This window comes from Hyaena hyaena, unplaced genomic scaffold, assembly GCF_003009895.1.
Source record: "Hyaena hyaena isolate Hyena2069 unplaced genomic scaffold, ASM300989v1 scaffold_619, whole genome shotgun sequence".
Classification (NCBI taxonomy): Eukaryota; Metazoa; Chordata; class Mammalia; order Carnivora; family Hyaenidae; genus Hyaena; species Hyaena hyaena.
Genome location: NW_024081252.1, coordinates 768,557 through 788,922, shown reverse-complemented (window position 1 = coordinate 788,922; position 20,366 = coordinate 768,557). Strand labels below are relative to the sequence as shown.

Below are 20,366 nucleotides of genomic sequence, written 5' to 3'. Positions count from 1 at the left end.
GACAGACACAGCTCTGAGGCCCTGTGATTCCCAGCCTCCCAGCCTGTTACTGGGCTAGGCAGTTGAACTGAAGGACAAATAAACTCAAGGTCATGGCCTGGAAAGCATAGTGTTTGGGGGTGCCTTTTTAGTCCCTTCATTTTATTACAGACAAATTCAAGGTGAGGAAGGGTAAAGTTGATCTGATGTTTCGAGATGGAGTCTAGTCTGGGGCAAGGTGGGACTTCTTAAGGTAGAAATGTCTACAATCAGTTACTTCATCTGGCTTGCGTCTTAAACCACAAACACTCCGGTTGCTCTCGCTCCACGAACGCATCTTCGCCAATGACGGAGGGCCGTACAGGACCCCTGTTTTACCGTCTGCTGTCCATTATGCCCATCAGAATGTTTTCAGGGTGTGGGTTTGTTTTCCATTTTGTAACTGCCTTATCAAAAAGCAAGTGCCCTTCCATTCCAGGCCTCCTCATATTGTACTTGTTTCCTGCCAAATTTGGGGGATCACGTGTATTTTAATTTTGTAATCTATGGCTCTGTACTGTTGAAAGGCTCTCCATTCTGTGGGGTCTCCTTAGTATGTATGTGACTTTTCATGTTGCAATATCACACGGATGGGATGGCCCGACTTTCGCTCTTAATAAACGATCTGAATGAGTAACAAGAGACACAGTCTGTTTTTCTCCTTGACCGTCCACATGGAATTCAGATGCTTTCACTTCCCTGTTGGGCCCCTGGCTATGTAGCACAGCAACTGCTGCCAGCAGTCTTTCCTCCAGGCTCTAACTACTAGCTCCTCCATCCCCCCTTCTGATCGCAGGGCAGGTCAAGTAAGTTTAGGTCACAGAAGTTTATTCCTGCTCTCCCGCTCACTCATGTGGAAAGAGATTGACGGGTCCAGAGGCTGGAGTGTGGAGCCTAAATGCTGCACAGCGAACCCGACGCGTTGGGCAAAGAGCTTCTTCAGTCTGGGTCTGCAGTTGTCTGTGTATAAAGTGAGCACCCTGAGTGGCCTGGCTGGAGGGCCCTAGGCTGAAATGCCCGTGGGGGCAGCCGGGGAACTCCCATCCCTCCTCAGGGCAGCCACTACTCAGCTCCAGCCTCTTGTTGCCATTTGGGGACGCCAGCCTTGTGTGTCCAGTTCTTGAAATTTCACAAGAGGAGCCGGTGATCTAGACCTTCATACAAAGATCTCTATGTTCAAATGTCTCAAAAACTTATTTCTCACAGGGTATGGACTGGCGTTTCTTTACCTACAGTAGAAGCTTGCTATTTAGCGTTGGTCCATCTAACAATGCTTGTTAGAAGTGAAGACTCTCTGCCCCCCTTCACCTGCCAACTGTCTACTGAATCAGCTCTGGTGTGTTAAAGAGCCCCCAGGTGAGTCACATGCTCATGGCGGGGCTACCTGACTGAGGCGGAGGTCCCCAAGGCCTCATGGGATGAAGTCCCTTGCCCAGCCAAGCCAGAATCTTTCACTTCACATCTGCCAATAGTGCCATTTTAGCACACCTCTGTCCTCAGCAGAATGAAAGGGAAGAAATGCAATAAATGTTTTGTTTTACTTTTTTTTAGGTTTTTTTTCTTTGCTTTTTTTTTTTTTTTTTTTTTTTGAGAGAGAGAGAGAGCATGCGTGTGGGGAAGGGTCAGAGAGAATCCCAAGCAGGCTCTGCACCATCAGTGTGAGCCCCATGTGGGGCTCAATCTCATGAACCATGAGATCATGACCTGAGCCTGAGCAGAAATCAGGAGTCCAACACTTAACCCACTGAGCCACCCAGGCACCTGCAATGAATGTTTTTCTGCATCTTGTTAGTTAACCAGAAGAAATAAATGCTAGCTCTGAAATTTTAAATGGCACCGAATGGACAGTGCGGTTGCCCTCCTCTCCAGCCCACTCCCATTCCACTTCCTCGTGTGGAGGGTGACTTTTCAGGTGGCACTTTGGGTGCAAGGAGGGTGGGCAGTCTTGACGGTCCCTGGGAGCCCACAGGATTACTGATGGATTGCTGCTGAAGGATGCCGTCACTTAGGTGATTCCTGAGCTGGTTTCCTTCAGAGAGCAAAGGAACTTCTAATTTTCATACCATGTTGTCTCTCCATCTGAGTGTAACATAAATAGTCCCCTCCAGTCCTTTGCCTGCTGCCCTCCCGTTCTTTCATAGAGAAGCACCAGGCTACCTGATGTCCTCTAACCTGCACACACTGAACCTCAAAGAGGCGCTTTGTCCCCAAGCTTCCCCCCAGCTGGTTGACCTCCACTGGAGTTGACCTCCTTTGAAGATCTGTAGACATGGGTCATGTTGAGAAGGATGAACCCACATCTTAAAGTACAGAAGTTTCACTAGGAACCAGACACCCTTTACTCAAAATAGACTTTTAGAATATGGGAGACCAGATCATCTGAAGTCCAGCGTTTCTGAAAGTGTGACACTTGCCACCTCCCACCCCTAAGCATCCCCTAAGAATGCTGTATCCAATGCCAATTCCTGGGCCTCCATCCCAGACTCTCAGAACAAAACCTCAGGGGCTGAATTCCAAGAATGTGAATTATTTTTTTAATGTTTTTTTATTTATTTCTAGGAGAGAGAGAGAGAGAGACAGCGTGAGCAGGGGAGGGTCCGAGAGAGAGGGAGTCACAGACTGAAATAGGCTCCAGGCTCTGAGCTGGCAGTCAGCACAGAGCCCGATGCGGGGCTCGAACCCACGAACCGCGATATCATGACCTAAGCGAAAGTCGGACGCTTAACCGACTAAGCCACCCAGGCGCCCCAAGAATGTGAATTTTTTAATTTCCCCAAGAAAGACTTAAGCTCAATAAAGAATCTGGTCCAGAGGTTACCCGGTCCGGCAGCTTTAGCTCATTGAGAACACTTGTTAAAAGTTCTCAGTGTGGGGCACCTGGGTGGCTTAGTCGGTTGGGCGTCCGACTTTCGCTTAGGTCATGATCTCGCGGTTCGTGGGTTCGAGCCCCGCGTCGGGCTCTGTGCTGACTGCCAGCTCAGAGCCTGGAGCCTGTTTCAGTCTGTGTCTCCCTCTGTCTTTGACCCTCCCCTGCTCACGCTGTCTCTCTCTCTCTCTCTCCTAGAAATAAATAAAAATATTTAAAAAAAAAAGTTCTCAGTGAGACCCTACTAAATGAGATCCCCTCAAGTGGGGTCCAGGAAACCAGGTTTATAAAATCTCCTGGAGCATTTGTTTGCACATCCAGGGTTAGGAGCCACTGAATTGAACCCTGCCCTCCCTCCCCGCCGCCCCCAAGGCCCAGGACAGGAAAGGAACTGTGTTCCACCTGGAACAGCTCAGAGGTGTCAGAACAAAGACGGTGACGTGCACAGCCAGGGAGACACTATTTAGATGAATCACTGGAATGGATAATCTTCAGTCTGGATAAAACCAGAATGAAAATAACCCACAGCTCCTAGCACCCTGCCTGGCATATTGGACATTATAAACGTCTGGAACTGAATCTTCCGTTTGCCTAACAGTTGTTAGTTTATAGGGGTCATTAACATCTAGAAACAATAATAGCTATCACGGGCAGCGTGTGTGCCAGACAACACACCACTACTTTTACACACATTGATTCATTTCATCTCACTACAATTATAAAAAATAGGGACTGTTGTTAACTCCAATTTATAGAGGTGTAAATGCAGACTTGGAGAGGAGGAGCTTTCCCAAGTAAAAAGGCTAGAGGTGCTCCTGGGATTGGGTCCAAGGGTCATGTGGTCCGAGGGACATGTCGACCTCACCGTCCAGCAAATCAGGACTGCCACACTTGGAAGGAATACAGCCGCAGTTACCCTGCTCCAAGTCAACTGGATTCACTAAACTTTAATGAGGGATTCCTAGAAGCCACTAAGACTCTAGTTAGGAAATTTAATAGGGTTTAATGGAGGTTAACAAGGTACATCCAACTTTCCAACCAGGTTTTAACTTCCCAGAACTGAGCGGAGATTAACAAGCCCAGGAGGTGTAAAGGCACCTGCATGATTTAATGGGGTTAATGAAACTGTCAGAGGTTGGCCGAGAGGGACAGAACCGGAGCATGCTGCTGTGAATGACTCAATCTGGTTGAGGTCAACATTTACTAAACAGCTGAAGCCTGCCCTGTCCTGCTCTGGGCACCACAGGGGTAGCAGGTAAAAGAAGGCCACAAGCAATGTGCCAGCCTTGGTTAGTCCTGGTTGGTGGGATCTGGAGTTTTACTTCCCCCTTGGTGCCTTCTTGGTGTTGTCTAAATCATTTATGAAGGGCATGAATCATTTTCACCAAATCTACAAAATTAAAGCTATTTTTTTAAGTACCCTCAAAGTACTTCTTCTCCACATGCATAGTTTGTAGGTTACATAGTCCTCAAAGCTGTAGAAGATAGAAAAGTAAAAACAACAATAATACAATCTTAAATTTGAGCAGCATTTAACTGGTAAAATGCTGTCACCCATCGTCTCTGTGGGGTTTGTCACACACTATGAAGTCGTGCTATACAAGGTCGTATTGGTCTGAGGGGAAGCCAAAGTAAAACCTCCCTTCTGCCTCCCAGATTGGTACAGTGTTTTCACTGAGCACGTACTATGTGACAGGCCCAATGTTAAGCACTTTACATCCCAGCACATTGTCACGTGGGTAAAAAGACTTATTCTCCAGACCCTAGATGCCAGTTTAGCACACCTAGATGAGAATTTTATTCTATTTTCTAGTTTAGAAGGTGAAATAGCTTGTCCAAGGCCACCAGAAAGTGGTGGGGATGAGAGTCAAACACAGGTCTATCTGACCCCACAGTGCAGTGTGCAGTGATGCTTACTCATCGGATAAGCTATTCTCTCATGGGAGCATTATTCAGATCAGTGAAGAAGTGGGAACAATCAATATATCAGATGAAAGGGAACCGGTTTTAAATATAATAAATATGTCAACATTGAAAAATAATACCTAGTGACAGGGAACAGCTTTCATATCAGTTTGGAAATACTAGGCATGTGGGACACCTAGGCAGTTCAATCATCGGTTAAGCATCTGACTCTTGATCTCAGCTTGAGTCTTGATCTCAGGGTCCCACATTGGGCTCCATGCTGGGCACAGAGCCTACTTAAAAAAAAATACTAGATATATATACTACGGAGGTATATATGTAGACATATTATATAAATATGAGTATATACATATGTGGATATGCAGATTTACATGTTCTGTGAATACATGCTATTGTGTATACACGCAAATCTGTGTGTGTGTACACACACACACCTGTATCTGTGACTGTGGCCATATCTGTAGGCATATCAAAACATCTATTTACCAGCTCCACATATAGCCATGCTATAACTGTGTCTATATGATTCAGAGGAAGGGGAAAACAGTAAGGAAAAGGCTTTGTAAAAATCAAGGGGACGTCCTGGAAGAAGAGGCTCCTAGGCAGGCCCTTGAAGAAAATGGAAGGTTTCACAGGAGGCAAGGATGAGGGGCAGTCCAGCTGGGAGCCTAACTCAGATACCAGAATGAGGAGCATGGGCTTTAGAGTCACCAAACCTGCTATTGCTAAAAACCAAACCAAGCAGTGAAATATGGCCAAGAAAATGTTTGTCTGCTGTGTGCCAGGTGTCTGAGGGAATCTGGAGAGGGACTCTGTCCTCCAGGAGCTGGGAACTTCAGAGGAGTTCGTTCTCAGACAGGGATGGAAAGTAATCCTCCCGCTGCTGAAATCCTAGGATCTGCAGGGAAGCTTCAGAGCCTGGCACTGGGCCGTCTTCTGATGAAGGAGCTGTGCGTACTGGGCTTGTGCCCTCTTAGAGAAGCCAGTGAGGCTTAACAAATGTAATGAGCTTAATTAAGCTAAGATGGCTAATGAGACTTCCTGAGGGCTCTCGACAACTGGGAAGATGAGACTGTGCTAAGGGAGCAGCAGGAGAACACCTCTGCCCAACCAGACCCCTCTGAGGATCCTGCTTAGGGACGGGGTGTGCAGGGGCAGACCAGGCTTCAGGGGGAGCCGTGCAGTCAGCTGGGCAGGGGTCACACTTAGCCATGTCAACAAGCACCCACTGAAGGTATAACTGTAACTAATAAAGCTTAGGAGAGCCCAAAGGATGAGGACTGAGGAAAGCAACTACTGACACAATCCCAGCCTGTCTCCTGGGGTTCATCTCAACTAGAAGAAGTTGAACTTCACTAAAGCCAATTGAAGTAGTCCCCGGGGCGCCTGAGTGGCTCAGCCCGTTAAGCATCGACTTTGGCTCAGGTCATGATCTCGTGGTTCTTGAGTCCCAGCCCCATGTTAGGCTCTGTGCTGACAGCTCAGAGCCTGGAGCCTGCTTCGGACTCTGTGTCTCCCTCTCTTTCTGCCCCTCCCTCCACTGCATTCTGTCTCTCTCTCAAAAATAAATAAACATTAAAAAAAAAAAAAAAAGAACAGTTCCAAAAAGCCTCCACCATCTTCAGTGGTAAGGATGTTTATTTCTGGTTGTTAATATCATTTTCAAATGCATACTATTCATATTTCTTGCAAGGAATATTTTCAAAGCGGAATATGAAAAAGTGGTCAGTACATACATGCAGAAACAATAGCTCTTATTTGTTAAACACCTACTCAGTGCTAGACACTGTGCTAGAGTATTTATACGTGTGACCATAATCCTCATACAAATCTGCAAAGAAGCTATTATTATCCCTGATTTTCCAATGGGGAAACTGAGGCTCAGAGAAGTCAGATGGCTTACCTAGGGTCTTAGAGTGAGCTGGAATTTGAACCCATGTCAGTCTGACTCCTTTGTGTACCATACAATCTCAACTATAGAGAGAAGTCAAATATTAACTGTGTGGGAGAAATGGAAGGGCAGTAACAGCTGTTAGAAGAACTTGAGATCCCAGAAGTCTGGGGCGTTTAGTGTAGGGAAAGCCCTCCGTATTCCATTAGCCTAGTGCAGTAGTGACAGAAGGTTTGAGTTACCAAGAGTAGAATGTTAGGTTCAGTGGCTCCTATCCAAAGAAACAGAAGAAAATGTGTGATGCATTTTAGACTTTACACAGTAGGGAAACACAGACCTTGCCCCAAGGTGACTTCAGGGAAGAAGGCCTCCAACGTCCTTGGGGAGTTAGCCTCATGTCCAGAACTCCTAGCTCTGTGAATGGTCCCCTCTCTGGGTCCCTTCTCTACTCCCCTGGGCTGCCAACGGAAGTTAGTAAAAGTGTGCCTGGGACTCTGGAGTCACTGCCTAGGGGGTTCTGGAGTCCTTACTGGTTTCTCTATGCTGAACACAGAGGAAGGCGTGTGGCCACCAGGTGGCGCCCGCCCCCTAGTGGCAGCTCAAGGCCCAGGGGAAGGCTCGGGGTATTTTCTGTCCCCTCACAGGTACTGTTGTGACTTTTTGATTCAACCCATTGCAAAATCCTAAACAATCAAGGGGCGCCCAGGTGGCTCAGTCGGTTAAGCATCTGACTTTGGCTCAGGTCATGATCTCACGGTTTGTGGGTTTGTGGGCCTGAGCCCCGTGTCGGGCTCTGTGCTGACAACTAGCTCAGAGCCTGGAGCCTACTTTGGACTCTGTATGTCTCTCTATAAACAATCAATGCAGAAAGGGATGTAGATCTCTAGTCTGACTCCCTCTGCTTTACAGATGGCCAAGGTCCAGTGGGGGCAAGGAAATGCACAAGGCCACACAGCTTCTTTTGACCACTGGGTCTGGTGCTTTTCTACTACACTGACTGTTCTCATACTCCCATGAACACCTTCTGCACCCACCAATGAACTGCCAGAATGCTACCCTGAGGCAAGAGCTGTGTCTCTGGGTGCTGGGTAAAACCAGGCTCCCTTCCCCTTCCCTCCATTCCCTGTTGCTTCCAAATCAGGCAGCCCAACCCCAAGTACAACAGAGGCATTAACACCAGCTCATGCTTCCCACTGCCTACTCCTGGCCAAGCTGAGATTTTTCCAGTCATCATCCAGTCATGACTGAATCATCACATCTCTGTGGGCCATCCTGCCTTCCCTTTCATAGAAGAGGGCTCTGGGTCTCAGAGAGGTTAGGAAATCTGTCCTGTGCCACACAGCATATCCAACCAGCTCATCTGGCTGTGAGTACAGGCCCGGGGGTCAGTCCAGACCTCCCTGTTCCCCTTGGCCCTGTCTCCTGTGCTATATTCTCTATTGCAAAACACTTTCAACCCCCTTTTCCCATTTTAGCCTGACAAGAGTTCTGTGGATTGAAGAAAGGCATCATTAGCCCATTTCAAAGATTAGAAAACTGGGGCCCAAGAAGATGAGTGGCCCAAGGTCGCCTGACTCATGGTAGGCTTAGATCTGGAAAGTAGGGCTTTATTCGCTGTGTGGAATACACCAAAAGACATTCCACACCTCACTGCCCAACTGTAGTTCAGCTGTTGTCTCCTGGACTCATTGAGCTCAGCAGCTAAAATTGCAGGTTTCGGAGACAGATGAGTCTGGGTCTGCATGCCAGCCCTGCCGCTTAGTTATATGACTGTGTGTGAGTTACCTACCCTCCATGGTTGTTAGGAAGAGTAAATGAGCCTGTAGGTGTCGCATACCGCTGCCTGGAACAGAAGTGCTCAGTAAGTGGTGGCTGTTTATTGATATGATTAACTAAAGCTCTGTGTTTAATATCCCTGCTACATGAGCCAAGACCTGCATAGTCCAATATAGCAGCCATTAGCCAAGTGTGGTTATTGAATACTCGAAATGTGGTCCAAACTGAGATGTGCTCTACATATAAAATACACCCCTGAATGCAAAGGCTTAATATAAAAAAAAACATAAAATATCTCATTATAATTTTTAGGTTGACTACATGTTGAAATTATATCTTAGACATATTGAATTAAATAAATAATGTATAAGTAATATAATAAAATATATTGTTTAATTTTATCTGTTTCTCTTTACTTTTAAAAAAAATTTTTAATGTTTATTTATTTTTGAGAGAGTGAGAGAGCGTGCAAGCAGGGCAGGGGCAGAGAGAGAGGGAGACATAGAATCTGAAGCGGCCTCCAGACTCTGACCTGTCAGCACAGAGCCTGACACAGGACTCGAACTCACAAACTGTGAGATCATGACCTGAGCCGAAGTCAGACCTTTAACCAACTGAACCATCCAGGTGCCCCTCTCCTATCTATCTATCTATTTATTTATTTATTTATTTATTTTGGTTAATTTTATTTTTGAGAGCCAGAGCTTTCGCAAGTGGGGGTGGGGCAGAGAGAGGGGGACAGAGGATCCGAGGTTGGCTCTGGGCTGATAGTAGACAGCCTGGTGTGGGGATCGAACTCATGAACCACGAGATTATAACCCAAACCAATGTTGAATGCTCCACTGAGCCACCCAGGCGCCCCTCTCTCTTTACCTTTTCAATGTGACTCCTAGAAAAAGTGTAATTACATTCATGGCTCACATTTGTGGCTCGCATTGTATTTCTACTATATAGTACTGCCTTAGTTTCAGGAATTCAGCTGTTGCAGCCTGCCTGCCCTGGTTTACCTTGTTGATGTGGAATACAAGGGCTTTGAACCAGGAATCCACTCACTGGCTGGGTGCCCTTGGACAAGTCACTGCAACTTTGTGCCAGTTGGAAATGCAGGTTTCCCTGCTCTCCGAAAGCAGAACATTCCTTGATGCTTTTTGTTAGCCAAAATGGCACAAAGCAAAGAAGCAATTCCTATTAATCTATATGGAATGGGGGGATGTGAGCATTCCCAGACCCCAAAAATAACTTCCTAAGCTTTTCTGATACCTTAGGACACATCTTGCTAATCGATGCACAAAATAAACGGAGATAGAGCACAAATGCTCACAGACACAGTCCAAAGTTCTGGCAGCTCGATGCTGAGATGCTAAGGGTAGTTCCCAGGGAAGGAGCTTGGGGGAGCCACTCTGGCTGCTGGGGGTGCACGCTGCCTCTATAACGCCTCGCTGCAAAACAATCACTGAATGCAATTTTCACTTTTTTTCCTTTTTTTCATAAAAGTGAAAATTCTCCGGGCACCTGGGTGGCTCAGTCCATTAAGCATCGAACTTTGGCTCAGGTCATGATCTCACAGGTTCGTGAGTTTGAGCCCCACTTCAGGCTCTGTGCTGACAGTTCAGGCCCTGGAAACTGCTTCGCATTCTGTGTCCTCTTCTCTCTTCCCCTCCTCACCGCACTCTGTTGCACGCTCTCTCAAAAATAAATAAACATTTAAAAAATATTTTTTAAGCAAAAATTCCCTTCTAATCTTTTGGTTAGTAGAAAACAGGTACTAACATAGGTCTTTCATAAAGCAAAGTGGCAGAGCACAGACTTCCGAAAAGAGGGGAATACCTGTCCCTCCTACCTTTCCGATATAAGAAAACAAACCAAAATAAAATCCTCAATGCAGCACAGGCTATTGTGAGGATGAAATAAAATAATAAAATAGATCTACCAAAGACAAGGTGCTGCTTTGCATGTCTTATCTCCTTCAGACCTCCCACACCCCCAGGAAGTTGGGGCAATGATCTTTCCCACTTTGTAGGTGAGCAAACCAAAGCTGGGAAATAATTCAGTCACTTTTACAGAGTCTCTTGGTCACTGTATTGTTCTATGTCCTGCGCTAGAAGTCGAAAGTAAACAAAAGGCAAAATACAACTCGCCTCCATGACGTTGGTCAAGTCCCTCTGTTCTGTGGGCCTCAGTTTCCCCTTCCTGTTAAATGAGGGAAATGTTTGGATGGTGGGTGAGGATCTTTGAGGTCCCAGTGTTACGGGGCACTTTGAACATTTCAGTGAAAATAGGACTTCTGGAACTCTTCGAAAGTCCGATGAGTTCCATTGTCCATTCTGTGGGGATAAATGTGCATTTCTGTTTGTTTTAATAACATTTGTAGGAGCTTTATATAGTGTCTATGTCTGCTTACATTAGACGCTGTGTATTATAGTTAAGAGTCTTTCACTATTTCCCATATAAACCTTGTTTTTTATGGGTTTGGGAGAGCTTAGCTGTAAAAACTCTCTTGGCTGAAAAAAAAATTTTTTTTTCAAACAAATTAAGTTTAAATCAGGAGACTGGTTTCAGACACTTTAGATCCTGCATATTTTTTCTTCCCAGTCACTTTTCATTTAAAAATGAGACTGGCTGATTCCTTAGTTTCATTTCTTTTATGGGGATTTTGCAAGACCATAAGCTTAACTGTTGGTTGCATGAAAAGAACGGATCCAGAGCCTTTTCCAAGGGAGCCCCCGGGCCTGAAGGCTGCAGATGGCCTTCTAATCCTAGCTCAGCCTTTGACTGGATGCGTGCCCCTGAGCTGGTCATTGCACCTCTCTGGGCTTTCCTTTCTCCTGGCAGCGAGGAGCACTGTCCCTTCACCGATCCCCTTCTAGTTTATAGAGAGACGAATATGCTTACAGAAGTGAAGTTCTGGAAAGATGAATGTGCTATACAAATATCAGAGGCTGGTGCAAAGAATAACACACTGAGTTTTTCACCAGCAGAAAACAGATTCCTGGAATCAGAGTGTAATGGTCAGGACGGGACCTAGCAGACCAGGAGCCTGCCGCCTTCCTCATGTTATAGATGAGCTCTGAGCTGGGACAAAGGAAAAGAGCTACTGGTGAGGGCTAGGGTTAGAACCCGGATTCCTTCCCAGCCCTCCTTCTTTCTTTCTCCACCTTACTTTGAGGACCAAGGAGGTTCCGACTAAGGAGGCTGTATCTGCATGAAAACACACACACACACACACACACACACACACACACACACACACACATCCTGAAGGTGCTCTAAGATGTGGGGAAAAGTCCCATCTCCGGAGGCAGCCAGAGATGCCCTTTGATCCAAGCCTAGCCACCTTTCACCATCTGGGTGACTTTGAACAAAGCCCTTCACCTCTCAGTGTTCTGCTGCCTCAGTATTAACCTCATACAATCTTTGTGAGGCTTAGGAAATAATACATACCAAGGGCTTAAATAATTTCCCCTACAAATTTTAGTTCTTGTTGTTATGATTATTTCATGCATTAATAGGTTCTAAATGTAAGAAAAATAAATAAACGTAAGAAAACTTTATATTTATTGTGTGGAAAGAATAATAAAACTTCACAACGAATATTTACTATTGTATGTTAATTGGTGGTGATTATTAGGATTCTTTCTCATTCATTATATTTATACCCACAGTGCCTAGCACAAGGTAGGCGCTCAATTAATGTATGTTGCATAAAGTGTATGAAAATTACAATGGCCACAGGAGAAATGAGAAGGAAATCGCAGCTTAATTTTTTTTGTTGTAAAATACTTATTCATTGTTTAAAAATGTAGAAAAATATAGCTAAGTAGAAGGAAAAGTCAAAATTATCCTTATTCCCAAAACTCAGAGGTGGAAGTGTGAATGTTTTGATGTATATTCTCCCACTTTTTCTCCATGAATGATATTTAGTTAGCTAGTTTTACATAAAGCAGGTCTCAATAAATAGCCTTTAGCAACCTGGGAGGTTTTTTTCCCCCTCCACTTAATAGATCATGAACAATCTCCATGTCAATTGCTACGCTTTTTCTAGTGACTGTGTTGTAACCCACTGTACTGACGGCTTTAACTAACCAGCTCTGTAATTATAACACATCAGGGACCCTTTGTGTTTTTCACTCTTTAGTAGAATAGTCCTGTAGTTAAAGCTTTGTAACATCAGTGAGTATTCCCTTACAATAAATTAATTCCTGGAATTTACTTTTAAATTTGTGACCATCCCATGCTCCCCCTAGGTTAAAAAAGGGGTGGGGTGACGTTGTGAATTCAAAAATACTCATGACACCGCTTCTGCCTCAGCTGCATTAAGGTAGGTTTCTGATAAACCGCGTTGAACGCTGGGAGAGAACGAGAAAGCGAACGCCAGGCTCTAAAGCCATTCCATGGAGGGAGCGCTAAAGAGAGGCGAGAGGCTGGGGAGCCGGCGCGGAGCCCGATCTGGAGAACCCCTGGTTTGTGAACCCTGGAGCCACCCCGCTCCTGTCTGGGGGCGAGGGGGGTTTGTAAATGTGGCTCTGGCGTTCCAGGGGACAGTGGGAGGGCATCCCCGTGTCCCTCGCAATGGGCAGCCCCGTCCCCAGCTCTCAGGTCCTAAGCCTGGGACTGGGGCCACCGTGGCTGGGAGTGAATTTGAGGCTCCAGCGCTGTCTTCTCAAATGCGGCGTAGGCCCGGCCCGATGGGGCTTTCTGAGGAGGCATGGTTATGCCAGGCTTGGCTCTGGCTGCTGCGCGCCGTACCCCTCGGTACCCTCTCCACTCACTGGCCAGGGCTCCAAGAAAGCAGAACCCGGGTGCGCATTCCTACCGTGCCTAGGATACCTCCCCGCGCTAAAAATAGTCGAGGGAGCCGAGCTCTGTGTAAAGCCAGAGGATCGGCAGTGAACGCAACTAGAGTCCTGGGTTCGAATCCAGATAAGGTGCCCTCCGTGGGGAGGCACCTCGATCCGCTTGCTCCCCGAGTCTCAGTCTCCCGCATGCGTGCCAGGATTCCTAAGGGGCTTCTCAGCTCTTGGAGAGAAAAAGAAAAAAGAAAAAGAAAACCCCTCGATTTTTTTCCTTTGCTCCTCTCCAGGGGCCTGGGGGCCTGGGGCCGCGTACTAAGGCCAGGGGGGAGGGGTGGGCCGGGCGGCTCATTACCGTGAGGTGTTGCCCTAGTTAAATCGCGGGCGCGTTTGATCTGGCGGCGGGTGGCGAGAGGGAAAAAAGGAAAAAGTAGGGGGGTCAGAGTAGAGAGACGCTCACACCTCCCCCACCGTTTCCTCGCACCCATAAAACACCTTTTATTAACTCCTTCGCGTCCGGAAGGGCTGGCGTGGCCCGTTCAGCCCCTGCCACGGTGTTTACAGCCAGATCTAATGGGGCCCCATATTCACCCCGATGCTGGGACAAGGCGCCTAAGACACGCCTGATCCTGAAGCTGCCTGGGGTCCCCTTTCTTGGCGCACGCCCCAACCCGAGGGCCGTCAGCTCCAGAGCAAGGAAGTGCCCGGAGCCCGGCGCGTGCGTCTGCGCGCCACCCTCGCGGTGAGCGCAGAGACCCGTGCAGGCACCGCGGACCGAGCGTTCCCTCGTGCAACCGTCGGAGCTGTTAGGACAAATGAAAGCGCTTAGCCGAGAGCCTAGCACACAGTGGCGCGCAAACAAGGGTACTTGTCTGTACACCATTATTTAGGGACACGTCACAGCAGTGTTTGCGGGCCCCACTTTAGCCTTGCACGCATCCGCGCCTTGGCAAATGCACAGCTTTTACCCATCCCCACACCCAGTCATGGGTGTGCACGCGGGGACACAAAACCAGCTGTCTTGCACAAAGTGCCTTAATTAGCATGCACACACCACTGCTTTCCACAAATCCAGATGCTCTCCCACAAGTATTTGTTGAGTGCTTTCTTTCTGGAAAGAAATCTAATTGTCTCAATGCAACCATAAGCACTCACAAGCTTACTTTACTCACAGATAAAGTAATAGCCTGTATGATTTGTCCAGCATGCTGGGAGCTGCCCTGGGCCTGTGGTTGCCCCCCTCCCCCGCAGAGTCGCAGGGCTCTGTGTGAGTTCCTGCACTATTACACACACACACACCTTTAAGATCAGAATCTCACGAACAGCAACATATTCCCCAGTGCATCCCCCCCTTCTGAGTTGCCCTGCCTTCAGAAGCCGGTAGTGTGTGTGACAAGCCCCGATCCCAGTAAGCCCAAACCGCTGCCTGCAGATACTGGTGTGCGTACTGTCCTACACGCAAGCCCAATGCTGACCCACATAAATGCTAGCCTTTCCTCTCTGTGTCTAATTCGTTTCCAGTGTTCCCTTCTGTGGATTCATTATATTCTAAGAACTTTCTTTGTCCCCCGAATAAATCCTTTATCTGCCCCCCTTTCCTGACTGGATTTGCAATTTGGTTTACATTTATCAAAAGACAAATCAGAACAGGAGGTTCTCCACCTAGCAGAAATGATAGGGCCAATGGATATACCCACCAAGATATCACACCGGCTTCCTCCAATTTCAGAAAATCTTTTATTCGTCAAGAGCATAGATACTGCTTTGGCAAAGGGAGGGGGCGGTGAGTGGTTTTACAGATTTGAGGTAGAAAAAGGGTAGGGATGGGGGAATAAACAAACACCTGAGCACAGCAGGCATGGTAGGTAGTTTAAATACATAAAAACTTTTCAACACAGGGAAAAGTTTTTATTAAGGAAGGAAGGAGGGAAGTAAAGGAGAGAGGAAAGGAAAGGAAAGGAAGGAAGGGAGGGAGAAAGGGAAAGGAAGGGAAGAAGAGGAGAGGAGAGGAAAGGAAAGGAAGGGAAGATACCGTTTCCCTTGAAACTAAGTAGGAAGTGCAGCAACAATAAAATAAAATAAAATAAAATAAAATAAAACAAAACAGCAATGTTTGAAGGAGAACAACAACAAAAGACACCCCTCCGTCTTCCTGGTTTGGTTCTCTTTCCCTGGAAGAAAACCATTGATTCCTCTTATTGCATTTTAATTAGGAAAGAGAGCGCCTGGGGGAGGGGGGTGCCGCAAAGCTGACTGGAGAACAAGAAAAAGAGCCAGAAGGCGTAGTGGAGAAAGCATGGGTGTTCTAAATTCGCCCCAGGAGGGTTGGAAGGGTGCTTTTTAGCGCGTTTAAGTCCCGCAGTCCCTCTCTCCAGCATTGTGCAGCCAGGAGCCGCTCTCTCAGTTTGGGGGGGGGGGGGTGTAGATATATATATATTTCTCTTTCTCTTAATGTATTAAAATCAATTTCAAATGACATTGCACGTGCGATCCAAGTGTGTTGTTGCAGCCAGCGACCGGCCAGCACGCAGCAGAGGCTCTGCGGGATGCGCCCTATAAGCCCCTGGCACCCAGAGCCTGGCCCTCGCCGCCGCCTTCCTCTCCTCCCGGGGCTCCGGGTGTCGGGCAGCTGTGGAGGGGTCCTCGGCGCGGCCTCAGCTCACTGGTTTAACTCCAGCGCCCAGACTTGCTGCGGCCAGCCTGTGCGCCCTTTAATCCTCTTCTCGCCTGGGCCCAGGGCAGGAGGAAAGCCTTCGTGTTGCTGCTGCCAGAGGACACACACAAGAAAAGAGGCGAGAGACAGGTTTAAACTTTTCTGCTCCGATCGCCCAGGCATAGAATTGGGGTGGGGAAAAGGTTTTGGGAGCAGTAACTGGGCGCCTTTAAATAAGTGACAGATTTCTGTTTGCGAAATAGGCAAACAGGCTCATAAATTTGCCTTTATGCGCCAGAGTTCTTGGGGGCCTGGATGGGCAAGGCAGCTTCGAGAGGTTTGGTAAGGAGGATTTTCTGTGCCTGGTGAAACTGTTGCGTGTAGTTTTGGCTTTATGGCGCCAAAGGACGACCGCAGAGGCGCTGGAATGGGAAGAGTGGGAATCGACCATTTTCCCGCTCGCGGACTTGCTCCCTCCACAAGCCCCACTTGCTTTCCAACCTAGTTTAGGGTCTGGGCTGGTAACTGGGTTGAGTCTCTCTGCTGGCAGGCTAAGAGCCTCAGATGGCTGGGTGAAGGAGGAACCAGTCGGCCTGGCCCACCATCCTCCTTCCCGGCTCTTTGCAAGAACCGAGCGGTGCTACTTGAAAGAGGCGGCGACCAGCAGTGGGTGGGGATACGCCCAAAAACTCCCTGCAGGCAGGCTTCGCACCGGCCTGCCTCTCCTCTAGTCTGGAGACTCTCGATGCCTATCAATCTTTCCGTCTCCCCAGATGAGCTTTCCCCAGTTTACCACAGCCCCTGTGGGTCATAGAAAACCTGGCAGGGCTCTATAGGCGGCTCCAAAACTGCGGCGGGCCTGAGTGCATCAATTTACAGAAACTAGTTCCCCAGCCTGGAAATCGCCTCCTTTGGAGGTCCCAGAGCCCTAGCCCAGCGGAACTGCGCTCCAGTAAGTGTCACCCTCATTGGAGAGGATTGAGAAAGGTCGAGTGGGATTGCGATCTCCAAAGCCAAAAGCAGTAGGTGAGACCCATGCCTCTTGCTTGTCAGTCTTTACACCCAAAACAATCAAGGTCGCCCTCAGAACTAGCTCGTGGGCAGTGGAGCAGTGGGAAGCCCTCTGGGCTGGGAGTAGAAGACCTGACTTGTTTTACCCCAGCTCCACCTCTGACTCCGGGAGTAGATGGCCTTTACCTCTGGGTCCCACTCTGGGCCTCAGTTTCCCTATCCGTACAACAATGGAAGTAGCCTAGCCTCTCCAGCAAAAGCCCTTGGAAAACAGCAACTGAATCCACGTGCATAAATCCACACTCAGGCACATTTAAGTAACAAATTCCTGCAGCATTCTTAACGTGGATTCCCGGAAAGCCCCGGGATAGATTGAAACCCCTTTGAAATTGGAAGCGAAATATAAGATGGGTGCATTTTCTCAGGTCTGAATCTTCCTTACAAATTAATTCAAATATGAATCTGCCTCCCCCCACGCACACGATCCCACACTACAGCCCCAGAGTTCCCCGCAGCCTCTCAAAATCGTACACACAGCAACGCAAACTCCTTCCACTGCGAACAGGGCCTGCGGGTGCTCACCCAGCCTGCACCCACGGCGGGAGCCTGCAGGCCCCCTGACTTACCAGCTCCCTTTTCCGCTTGCTCTCGCGGCCACCATCCGCCTTCTTGAGTTCGGCCTTGAAGGCTTCGGGGTCGCCGGCCTGAGCGTCCTTGGCCAGCACGTCCATCAGATATGCGATGTAGCTGGTGGCCAGGCGCAGCGTCTTGATCTTGGAGAGCTTGGTGTCGGCAGGCACGTTGGGGATGCACTCGCGCAGCTCTGCGAAGGCGCTGTTAATGCTCTCCGTGCGCCTCCGCTCCTTCTTGGGTCCCGAGCCTTTTCGCCGGCCCAGGCGGCCGCCAAGCGCCTCCAGCCGCCCTGGGCTCTGGCCTGGCCTGGCGTCCGGGCCGTAGGCAGCGGTGGCCGCCGTGGCTGTGGGCGGTGGCCCGCCGGCGGGGAAGTCTGGGGCAGCGTCAGCCGGGCTCAGCAGCCAGCTCTGGAAGTAGGGCCGATCCTGGTGACAGCGCGAAGCCGGGCCGAAGAGGAAGGGCTCGTGAAGCATGGGGTGCGCTGGGTGTGGGTGGTGATGGTGATGGTGGTGATGGTGTGCGTAGCTGCCCACGAGGTTCATGTTGGAGCGGCCCCTGGCCTGCGCCGCCAGCCCGATTAGCGCCGCCCCATGCGCTCGAGAGACTGCCCGGGCCACCCGTGGGCTCTGGGGCGGCGCTCTGCGGGACGCCCGCTTCAGAGAGTCTGGGGCAAGGCTGCGGAGAGACGCGCAGCCCACTGGCCTCTCGCGAGCTGGGACGCCGACTCCAGCAGACCTATTTAACCCTTCGTCGGCCTCCTCTTCAGGGTCTGGCTTATATAAGGCCACGGCTTTGATGTCAACCTCTCCCTGGAGCCAATGGCACGGGGGCGGGGAGGAGGAAAAGGGGTGGCCGTCCCCCCGGCTTTAAGCGCAGCTAGCACCACTGGACTCGAGGCCGCCTGCAGGGACAGGGAGGCGGCCCCGCCTCTGCCTCCCCACCCCCAGGTCCCGGGCTGGGCGGAGGCGGGGGCTAGTACTTGAGGCACAGGCCTGTCAACACCCTAGACGGTGGCCGCCACCTCCTTCCTGTGGACCCGAGGAAAGGAATTCAGAACCATCCAGCGAAAAGAAGGCCTTCACTTCGAGCCCACGCCTTGGTTTTACAGATAGGGAAACTGAGACCCGGAGAAAGTTTCTTGTTTCTAGACTGTACAGAATTCAGAACAGAAATTCCAGCCATTCTCCGTTCTGAGCTCTCTCTACTCTCGACAGCCTCAGAGTCAGAAGATGAGAGGGCCTTGCTGGAGGTAGCATTGGCCCTTAACGGTCTCCCCTAATCACCCCCAGCCCTTAGTGGTCAACCCCACCTGGAAGGGACCGTGAACGGTACTGTACAGCCCAGTAATGCATGCTCTTTTGCCCAAGGCGTCTACACCATCCCTAAGACGGCCACTGGCTGGAGAGGACTTTGGCGTGTGAGGCAGGAGGGAGTGGAGGAAGGCAGGCTCCAAGCCCAGAGGCATTTAGTGATTTGTTCCGGGCTCTAGGGCCTAAGAACCACTTTTCCCGCCTCCAGGGTGCTAGATCCAGTCCAAAGGCTGGTTGGAAGGCCTGAAGCACAGCCACATTGGGCCACTCCACCCAGATCATCACTGCTTGAGAATGTTTGCTTGCCTAAAGCCACTAGTGTCAGGGCTCACACCAAAAGAAATCTGCATTTGGTAGTAAACACATACGGAGGGGACCACGACCTCCACACTGTTCACCATGCTGGCACAGCCAGAGACCGCCTTCCCAGTATCTCACATCCACCAGAGCAGAGAGACGTCCTGGCTGTGCAGACCTCCACTATTTCCCCTCCCAGCAAGGGCCTCTCGTGATCTCCAGTTCTCTCTCCACAAGGGCCTTTCCAGGGCTCTTGTTGGGACCGGGAAATCCCTGGGTGGTGGTGTTTCTCCTGGAATTCTCTTTCACCTCCCACTGAAGTAGCTTCCCAGCTGATGCCCTTATACCTGAACCTCCCCCCTCCCCCCACAGCCCCCATCCACACCTGCCTTTCCCAGCCAACCGCCTTCCCTAGGTGGGGCTGGGGGAGCGTGCCTTTCTCTCCAAAGTGATGTCCAGGCAGAGGTGGAAGAAGATAGATATGTGACTGCTCTTTTCAGAAGGCAAATTCATTCCTTTATGCATTGATTCAACATTGTTTACTGACAGCCCACCGTGTGCCGGGCACACTTGGTAGTGCAGAGGGAGAGGAAGAAAGGCCAACTCTCTCCTTGTGGGGATAGGAAAGGCGAGGCCCAGAGAAGATGAAAGATTATCCTTAGGGTTGCTAGCCCATGGAGATGTGGTACTTTTCTCCCGTAAATACATCGATAGGGGAGGGCACACTACTGGAGAGAAGAGGACACTTAGTCTGGGGCAGGTTCCACTTGTGGGAACTCGGCAGCGCTGTGGGCCCTAGAGGTGCATGGGGGTGGGGAGATGGGAGGTCCCGGTTTCCTGCCTGAGGCGGGCTGGAAACCCGCCGCTCTCCCGGGAGCCTGGCGCCAGCAGCGCCGGGGTTGGGCCGGCGCAGAGCCGGAGGCTTGCCGGGAGGGAGTTCTAGGCGCCTGGTTCAGCCTCAGCTCCACTGGTCCGCGCCTCCCTGGCCTGGAGGCGCTCACGAGTGAGGGTGTTCGGGTAGAGATCTGTAATCAGTCTGGGGAGAGGGACCTCCGTCCTCAACACACTCCCAGCCGACCGTCACCTGCAGCATCGCACAGCGGCACACTGGGTCTCATGATTACACACGCATATATAGGTGCACACGGGCTCACAAAAATCACTGGCATATACAGTAGCCCATATATTCACACAG

The 20,366-nt window shown here is 49.6% G+C and overlaps 1 protein-coding gene across 2 annotated transcripts; it reads right to left on the bottom strand.

Moving 5' to 3' along the window:
• Positions 1-14,985: 14,985 nt before the first annotated feature.
• On the bottom strand, positions 14,986-18,387 carry HAND1 (heart and neural crest derivatives expressed 1). 2 transcript variants are annotated; one of them, XM_039257461.1, is made up of 2 exons: positions 17,558-18,387; positions 14,986-16,031 (listed from the first exon to the last, which is right to left on the bottom strand). In XM_039257461.1, exons 1-2 carry the CDS (start codon positions 18,104-18,106, stop codon positions 15,927-15,929), a joined length of 654 nt encoding a protein of 217 aa, XP_039113392.1. In that variant the 5' UTR covers positions 18,107-18,387; the 3' UTR covers positions 14,986-15,926. The 2 variants fall into 2 exon arrangements, with proteins under 2 accessions (XP_039113392.1, XP_039113391.1); XM_039257460.1 differs by having other exon boundaries at positions 14,986-16,028; positions 17,558-18,198.
• Positions 18,388-20,366: the final 1,979 nt, after the last annotated feature.